Source organism: Petaurus breviceps, unplaced genomic scaffold (genome assembly GCF_028583685.1).
Source record: "Petaurus breviceps papuanus isolate PSGF00001 unplaced genomic scaffold, PetGlider_PUasm1.0 90895, whole genome shotgun sequence".
NCBI classification, from domain to species: Eukaryota; Metazoa; Chordata; class Mammalia; order Diprotodontia; family Petauridae; genus Petaurus; species Petaurus breviceps.
In genome coordinates this window covers 26,334,535-26,344,178 of record NW_027187372.1, presented here as the reverse complement: position 1 = coordinate 26,344,178, position 9,644 = coordinate 26,334,535, and the positions used below count along the sequence as shown (strand labels likewise).

At 42.0% G+C, this 9,644-nt stretch overlaps 1 protein-coding gene across 2 annotated transcripts in view; it reads right to left on the bottom strand.

Moving 5' to 3' along the window:
- Nucleotides 1–9,644, bottom strand: part of PKP1 (plakophilin 1) — an 80,611-nt gene that overhangs the window by 14,485 nt on the left and 56,482 nt on the right. For both annotated transcript variants that reach the window (XR_011165734.1, XM_069074541.1), the window contains exons 6-9: nucleotides 7,201–7,378; nucleotides 3,062–3,176; nucleotides 1,615–1,770; nucleotides 213–389 (exon numbers count right to left, since the gene is read on the bottom strand). Coding sequence is in view for 1 of the 2 variants with exons in the window: in XM_069074541.1 (XP_068930642.1) it covers nucleotides 213–389; nucleotides 1,615–1,770; nucleotides 3,062–3,176; nucleotides 7,201–7,378 (626 nt within the window). In the remaining variant the exon portion in view is untranslated. The remainder of the gene's footprint in view (nucleotides 1–212; nucleotides 390–1,614; nucleotides 1,771–3,061; nucleotides 3,177–7,200; nucleotides 7,379–9,644) is intronic.

The following is a 9,644-nucleotide window of genomic DNA, read 5'->3' as shown; positions in this document are numbered from 1 at the left end:
AAGAGAGAGAGAGAAGAGAGACAGACAGAGAGAGAAAGAAGAGAGAGAAGAGAGAGGAGAGAGACAGAGACAGAGAGAGAGAGAGAGAGAGAGAGAGAGAGAGAGAGAGAGAGAGAGAGAGAGAGAGAGAGAGAGAGAAGAGAGAGGAGAGGGAGATGAGTATAGGAGAAGGTGGTGGAGATATGGAAGTTGGAAGTGGCCATTCCTCTCACCAGTCCTTTGCTAGCAGTGAGGTTCTGCAGGGCACCAGCACAAGCCTCCAGGGTGGCATCTTTCTTGCTCTTGCCCATGAGGTTCAGGTAAGTGCGAATGGCATCAGAGTGGTAGAGCCAGTTACTTCCCTTGGGTTTGGTCTCCTCCTCAGGCAAAGGTAGGTCATAGTTGTTATTCTAAAGGACAAATGGCAGATCATTAGGAAGACTCAACTAAGGAGCCCTGCAACCTGCGGATCTTTCCAACAGATCTGAGTATATCTCCCACCCACTTTTCCCTGCCCCTATACTTGGTTGGACTACCATGGTAGGGGAGAGAGAGACAGAGAGACCAAGACAGAGAGAGAATGGAAGGCAACTTAGCAGGTAGAGACATTCTGACTGGGCTACCTCCTCAAAGTTAGGGGACTCTGATATGGCCCTTGGTTTTTCCAATTTCTGCTCAAGTGGAGCAAATTCAGCTGAAAAGGACCAGATTTTGACTCAATGATCCTGACAACAGTAGGGAAGATGGGATTCTTTCAAACCCTCATAAAATGCAGACTCTGAGAACTGACACCAAGATCAATGTGTACATTTTGAAAAGTATGGTGTCATCTTCAATCCAGGGAATAGAAGTCATAGGCTACTCTCTGATCCCAGCTCCTGATGATTATTCTACTTCCCAAGTCAGGCACATTAAACTCAGGTTTCCCTTGGTGACAAGGCATATGAGCTGGCTCAAGGCCCAGATGTCATAAATAGGTGACTACTATACTTAATCCTCATTTAAGAAGTCTTTCCCCATTCATATTTCAAATAGTCCTATATCCCTCCCTCCTTCTGACTGGAGGGATTCTCAACCTGGAGTCAATGAACTTTTCTTTTCTAACGTTTAAAAAAGTATTTGGTAACTATATTTCAATATAATTGGTTTCCTTTATAATCCTATATATTTTATTTTATTCATTAAAAATATTCTCAGAAGGGGTCCATAAGCTTCACCAAATTGTTTATGGCACCAAAAAAATCCTAAGGGGAAAACCGGGGATCAGTAGTAGGCTAGGAAAGAGTAAAGTGATGACCCCCAAAGTATGCATTGTAATATCTTATTCTCAAAGCAATGCAGATAAAAAAAAAACAAAAGCAAAAAACCACCCAAAGTATGTGGGCTTTCATAGAGGTACCGTCCCCTGGAACCAAGTAAGAGCTTTGGAAAGGAAGTAAGGAGATGGGGTTGATTTCAACAAAGTCTGAGGTCCTATTCTATGAGTTCAGCATTCAGTGCCATCTCAGCAGTGTGATAGTGTGTCCCAGAGTCCTGGCACTTGACCTGTCACTTTCGCCTCATCTAAGTCCATCCCTGAGGGTTCGATCTACTCGGCTCTCCTGGGCTACCTAGGCAGGGGGAGGGGATCCTCACCATCATCTTCTCATTCCTGTTGCTGAAGCAGCCTGTGGAAGACTTGTCAGTAAAGGTATTGCGGGTGTTATATTCCAGTTGGCTATAGCGGGTGGGCACCTCAGCATCCAGTCGGTAAGACAGATTATGCAGGATACACATGCAGTTTTCCACAGACTGAAAGATAAGAAAGAGCACAGAAGTCTGACCCATGCTTCCACCCAAAGGACTGATCATCCAGACCAGAACAGGCTCAGAGTGAGAGAATGGCTGCCCCAGGCAGTGCCTAGGAGGAGGGCTAGTGGGTCATCACAACCATTCTCTAACCCTGAACCAGCTCTGGGTAACACCGATGACCTCAATATCCAAGGATCCAAGGACCATGTCTTCTGGCTTTGGAATGCATTACAATAGCTCTCATTTGTATAATACTTTACAACTTGTAAAATAGTTTCCTAAAAAAACCTGTAAGGCAAATGGTACATGTGAACACCATTATCTCCATTCTACAGATGAGGAAACCAAAATTCAGAAGAATGAAGAAATTTGCCCTTAGTCACATAGTTAGAAAATCCTAAACTATATGCTTATAATGTCACAAGTTCATAGCTCCAGAGCTGTAAGGGATCATAGAGGCTATATAATCCAACCTTCTTGTTTTGCAGACAAGGAAACTGAGGCCCAAGGAGGCTAAGTCACTTGCTCAAAACCATGAAGAGAGTAGGATTTGAACCCAGATCCTCAAGAACCCAGCTCTTTCCACAGCAAATGGTGTTTATTTGATTGGGGGTGGGGGAAAAGTGGCAAGGGGCAGGAGAACGAGAGCAAATGTACCCAATCATGCCTGGTCCAGGCTGATGTTAGAATTAGGCTATACTGTTGAACCTGGGATTACACATTACATATTGATAAGGGAATATGTCTCAAAGAGGAGAAATATTATGTGGAAAACTGAGAGATGGCCATAAATAATCATGGGATGCCTTTCCTCCTAAAGCTGGATCTTTAGTGTCTACTTTGGTGGCAGAACTCCTCCAAAAGGAAATCACTCTCTGGATCATCACCGCTATCCAGAAATCCCCAAACATCAGCTCTCCACCTTGCCAGTGCCACAGGGATTCTCCCATCATCCAAGTGACTCCCAAAGCCCAACTCCTCTACATTTTGTTTCCATGTGCCAAAATGCCATTGAGATGGAAAGAACCAGTGGAATCCATCAGTCCAGACTTAGCCATTACTCTCCACTGGTCTTCAGAACTAAACACTATCTTATTCAAGGGCCTCCATTAGCCTAGTTCACTCTCCTAGAAGGCCCTGAGCAACCTCATGGTTACTTGGTTTTTGAGATGGAAATTGTTCAAATGTAATTACCAAAGCTGACACTCCCATTCTTGGGTTCTCTGGGTCTGTAGGGAGCTCTGGGAAGGAAGAGGTCAAAGACTAGAATCTAAAAGAACTGGGCTCTTACCTTGTCATCACAGCGACTGGCTGCCACACAGTTCTGAACATAGGATATAAGGGAATCAATCAGTCCTGGGTAGTTACGCATAGTCTGGCGACCAGCATCGGCTGAGCTCAGGTTCCTGAAAGAAAAGATGAGCATTAAGGAGAGGAATAGAAGGAAAGACAATGTAGTAGAGAGGAGAGAATTGAGAGAGAAATGGAGGAAAGAAAGAATTTCTTTATTCAAAAGTTTTTATTTATTAAGTCCTTACTATATGCAAGATAGGCTCAGGATACAAAGACAAAAAAAAAAGGTACCTCACCTGAAGGAGCTTACATTCTATGGAGGGGATACAGTGTACACATTTTCAAGTATACATACGACACATTCATAATAAATACAAAGTAATTTCAATTAAGAGAACCCCACAACTGGAGGCATCAGAAAAGGCCCTGTAGGAAATGACACCTTAGCTAAACCTTGAAGAGAATGGGGAATTCCAAAAGAAAGAGACGTGAAGAGAAAAACCAGGCAGGGACAGCCTTATGTTTTATCCTAGATACAGATGGAATGTCATCTACAGGCAAAGGTGTGCTGGAGCCAGCTTGCTGCGACTTTCAAGAACCAATTGCTAAAGTTTCAGCATTAGCATTTACAATCCAAATGCCAATAAATGCTACAAATCAGGGCTTGATTGATTGTTTTGTTGACCATCTAGGCTTAAGGAAGTGAAGGATAAAATGTTAATGATGCAGATTAAATTTAAAAGTGTCATACAGGGGGCGGCCAGGTAGCACAGCGAGTAAGAGTCCCAGCTCCAGTGTCAGGATGACCTGGAGATTGAATCCTGGGCTCAGACACTTAGCACCCACCCAGAAACACCTGGCTGTGTAACCTTGAGCAAGTTAGTTAACCCCAATTGCTTAGGGGCGGCCAGGTGGCTCAGCGAGTAAGAGCACCGGCTCCAGTGTCAGGATGACCTGGAGATTGAATCCCGGGCTCCAACACTTAGCACCACACCCAGAAATAACTGGCTGTGTAACCTTGAGCAAGTTACTTAACCCCGATTGCTTTAAAAAAAAAAAGTGTCATACATACTTTTTTTTTGGAGAAGGAAAGTGACACATTCAGATCTGTGCTTTAGGAATACCAGTTTGGCAGCTGTAAGAAGGATGCATTGGAGAAGGTTGAGACTGGATGCAGGACCAAGCAGGGTACCATTGCCATAGGGTAGTGGTTGCATGAATAGAGAATGGGAGGGGAAAGAAGATGAATGGGTAGGAAGCCAAAGAAGACCAATGGAGAATGAGAAGGAACGAAGAAAAGAAACAAGGGAATAAAGGAATGAAGGTAGGGTGAGGAATGAGAGAAAGGAATGTAATGGAGGAGAGAGAATAAGGGAAGATAGATGGAGAAGAAAAAGGAAAGATAAAGAAATAGAAAGGAAAGAATGAACAACAGGATGGCTAACTGTCATTCTATATGCTAAAAGAGGCTGAGATACGGCCTCATTTGAACTTTGTCTCGATGCCATCTTCTCTGACCTACTTTCTGCCCACTTACTCCTCATGTCCATGATTTTACAACCTTCCCACTACAACTGCTGTAGTTGGCACCCCACACAAACCCCTGGAAACACATTTGCTCCCCCCCCCCAGCAGGTATTCCCTTCAGAGAGGTCTAAAAGCCCCCTGTTTCTCATTGTTTCTTTTATTGGGGGCACCTTCCTCTGGTGCAGGAGGACACAGATTAAGTGGCTGTTGGCCAGAGACCTGATCTACCTCCCCACCCAATACTTTCAAGCAGGCAAATGTGTTTTCCCAGCTGCCACATTAGGCAGGTTCCCAAGCAATCTGGGCCCATCTGCCTGAGGTGGGTGGGGCTGCTCTTCTTCCCCTCCAGCAACTCCATAAAGGCCTTAATTACATGGCTTTTTCATCTCCAAGCCTCACTATGCCTCAGCAGGCTATGGGGCAGGTGGTCTATTGGAGAGGCTATAAGGAGAAGTAACAAGTTGAGACAAAGAATCATATGCCAAGAAACTCTCTCTGGTCTCCCCAAGAAACCTGCAAGTTACCTCAGCCAAAATTGTTTAGAATTATGTGATGTTACTAAAACTAGGTAGCTCAGTGGATAGAATGCTAGACCTGTAGCCAGGGAGGCCTGAGTTCAAATCCAGCCTCAAGCACTTACTAGCTGTGTGACCCTGGGCAAGTCACTTAACATTATTTACCTTAGTTCCTTCATCTATAAAATGAGCTGGAGAAGGAAATGGTAAACCACTTCAGTATCTTTGCCAATAAAACACCAAATGGGGTCATGAAAAGTCAGATATGATTGAAATGACTGAACAACAACAGCTAAAAGTGTTCATCTCCTTTGACCTCATTGATGCTTGCTACTCTCAGCATATATACTCAAAAAGGTCAAAGACTGAAAGACCCCAAATATATAAAAAATATTCATGGCAGTTCTTTTTGTAGTAGCAAAAAAACTCAAAAAACCAAAACCAAACAATATGCTGGAAACAGAGTGGCTTCCCGTGGCTTGGAAAATGGCTGAATAAATTGTAGTATATGAATATGAAGGAATCTTATTGCACCATAAGAAATAATGAATATGAAGAATTCAGAATGACATGGAAAGGCTTGTATAAACTGATACTGATGAAGGCAGCAAAATCAATAGACCATATACATAATGACTATGATGATGCAAATAACAATATCTCTAAAAGGCAGAATGCATATGACCAATCTTGGTTCCAGAGAACAGATGATGAGACACACCTCCCTCCTCTCAACAGAGAGCTCTCAGTAGAGAGAAGGGGGTCTGCTGGTACAGAATGTTGCATAGTGTTAGATCAAGTCTCTGCCTTGGTTGATTTCGCTTTAACTGTTTTGATTTATTTGAAAGGAAAGATTCTATGGAGGAAGAGGCTTTCTGCAAAGTGACTATGGGAAAAAGAAAGGGTAGCCATCAGTCCTTTCTTTTCTTTAAGAAAAAAGTCTCCTAGTAGAAAAAATTAAAACCACTGAAGCCAGGTATAGATGTTAAAGGGGGCCTTAACCTTCTCTGAGTACCCCATTGAGTGGCTGTTACATAATGATCACACCCAGATTCCAGCACCCAACAGCTCTTGCTGAAACCACCTTCTATCCTAACCACACCCTGGTTTGGAACTTGGAACACTTTGGGTATAGACACGATCTTTGTGCCGATATATATGACACAGTGGCCTACGGCTGAAAGTGACTCATTAGCAGAAGCCTTTGTGTGGGGAAATTCTCTTCAACTATCACAGGCAGCACATGTGGGTAATAAAGGAGAAAAAAAAAGGAAAACAAGAATTGAATTAGTTAGAACATTAAGACATAGGTACAAGTGTTGGCTATTGGGCATGGGAACATCCATGTGCATACACATGCTGCAGTGTAAGAAAGGATGAATATGGAATTAATGAACATGTAACATGTATACTAAATGATGAATATAAATGAACATGTAATACATGTAAGAAACGAATATAAATGAACAAGTAAGAAAGGATGAATATGGAATGTAATGAACATGTAACATATGTACTAAATGATGAATATAAATGAGCATGTAATGCATGTAGGAAATAATGGATATAAATGAACATATTATACATGTAAGAAATTATGAATATGAAGAATACAGAAGTGTCAGCAGATTCCATGAACTGATGCTGAGGGAAATTATCAGAATACAAACACACATATATTTTTTCACATGGGGTGTTGTGTATGAATAATGATAAAAACAAAATAAAATCAGACACTACTTGTAGTGACCGAAGTTGGTCCCAAAGAAGAGATGAGACGTTACAACCCTTCCCTTTTCTGCAGAACTAGGGTCTCTGCAGACATGTGTAGTCTATATACACCAGATAAAGATTATATGTTGGTTACTTTTGTTTAACTTTTTTTCCTTTTCTTTTTTTTAACTTTTTTACATTCAAGTGATGTGAAAGCAGATGATATCAATAAAAGTAAGCTTATAAAAATAAAATGGTTCTTTGATTTCTCTGTCCCAGACAGGATCTGGAACCAGCAGGACCCCACTGAATGAAGTGTCCAAGCTGGGCTGGTCTATGCTGTGCCAAGGGCAGGTAGGAGGGAAGGGCCAACTTCTCTCACCTCAAACAGCCGGTGGCATTGAAGAAAACTTCTGGGTCCACCACTTCCCTGGTCATGTTGCTATTGCCGTCACACCAGCCAGAGAAGGGGATGATAACCCGATCAGTCAGAACAGGGAGGGCTTCATTAATGAGCTCTTGCTTCAGCTCATCGGTGGAAGACAGGTTCCAGAGCAGCCCTGAAGAAAGAAGGGTCTCATTTTAACCACAGCCCCTTGATGCCACGCTTCAGGGAGAGTTCACCAGACTGTCTTCTTGCCTATCACTAGCCTTTTCTAATATACTCTCTACAGCATACCCAACAAGTGGTCATCTAACCTTTGCTTTAAGACTTCCAGTGATGGGGAGCTCACTACCTTACAAAGTAACCCATTCCACTTTCAGATCATTCTAATTGTAAGGAAAGTTCTCTTCTAAACATATTAACTCTCAGCTGTTCCCAGTCAAACTATCAGATCACTTCCCAAGAAACTTATTGCCTCATTGGTCCTTGGGTGTACAGCTTCCCTCCCTAACTAAACTACAAGTTCCTAGAGAATATAGTTTTTTTCTTTAGGCTTCTTTATCTTGTACAGTACGGGAAGCAGTGTTGCAAAGTGGATAGAGTTTGGGGCTTTGAGTCAGGAGGCCTGGATTCAAATTCATGTATTAGCTGTGTGACCATGAACAATCACAACCTCTCAGAGATTCCTTTTCCTCATCTGTAAAATGGGCACAACAATTTTCTTTCAGAACTGTCCTGAGGAAAGCCCTCTGCAAACTTTAATGTAAACGTAAGCTAGTGTTAGCTCAGACCTGAGCTCATAGTAGGAGCTCAAAAGATATGTTGACTGAGTGACTGTTTCGACCACATATTTTGGCACCTAATCATATCCAATTTGAGATTGTTCTTTAATTATTTCCTGTCTGTAAGGCTGGTGTGCAGCTGGATTTTAAGTGCCTCAGAGGTACAGTCACTTTTTTTTATTACTGTTGTCGTTAAATAATATTAATAGTGAAATAAAATAATGTGATTAATAACATAATAGTGGCTCTTGTTTGTTTACACTTTTAAGGTTTGCAAAGTGCTATTTCCACAGCAAGCCTGAGAGGCTAATTTTTACGTGCCCTCCCCCACCAAAACAATACAAGTATTACTATTCTTATTTTACAAATAAGGAAACTGAGGCACATGGCATCCACAGCAAATTCTGTGAATGTAATAGAATTCTGTTAATATTTATTGAATTAAATTGCTCCTGTCAGACATACTTTTTCACCATCTGCCTGTTAACCCTAACCGTCTTTTGCTCAGGTGGCCCCCCTACACCAAAAATAAGCCCCCTGCTCCCACAACCCAATCTACAGCCTTATATCTTGGCAATACAAATCAAACTTTTCCTTAGTACCTAAGCCTAGAGTGTCCCATCAACCACTAATCCAAACACAACCAAAGCTCATGTTGAGACTAAATCTGTTTCTTTTTCATTTCTACCCATTTCCCCTCATTTTGCCTCTGAGTCCAACTCTAATCTCTTTTCCATGTGACAGTCTCTCAATTCGTGTCTCCCCTAAGTCTTTTTTTCCCTAAGTTAAGCATCCTCAGTGCCTTCAACACATCTTTATACTGTGCAATTTTGAGGTCTTTCATCATCAAGCATAGCTTTTTCAGATGAATGCTCTCTACCTTGTTAACTCCTTTTTAAAATGTGGTACCCTAAACCGAACACAAAACTGTCATCTGACCAGGTACAATGCAGCTAACCATTCTGGAAGCTAGACCTTGCTCAGTGCATCCTAAGATTTCCCTAGCTTTTTGGGTTACTCTAACACACTGTTGTTTCATATCAAGATTGTAGTCTACTAAAAATCCCTTTTTAGATTAACTGATGTCTAGTCTCCCCTCTCCCATATTATACTTAAGAGGATTTTTTTAATATGTGTGTAAGACTTGAGTATCACATTCTAAGACTCAGCATTCCTCACCCTCTCACTCTCTTTATTCTAAAATGCATTTGCCCTTGAAGTGCATACAATTTCAGTGTTGAAGTTGATTTGTCTCCATGTTTCCTCTACGTGCTCACCTCCCCTAAGGTATCTATCTTGGGCTGTCAGCATCTAGAGGGCAGGCAATATATCTGTGTAACTTGCTCTATGGGAAGCTAGGTGGCACAGTGGATAGAACAGTGAACCTAGAATCAGGAAGACCTGAATTCAAATGTGACCACAGACACTAGCTGTTCAACCCTGGGCAAATCACTTGACTCTGTTTGCCTCCATTTTCTCATCTGGAAAATAAGCTGGAGAATAAAATGGCAAACCAGTCCAGTTTCTTTGCCAAGAAAACCTCAAGTGGGGTCACACAGAGTCAGACATGACTGAAAAATGACTAAAAACTTGCTCTATACCACACCCAATATGGTACCATATGCAATTAGGCCCTTAAGAAAAGTTCTAATGGGGGCG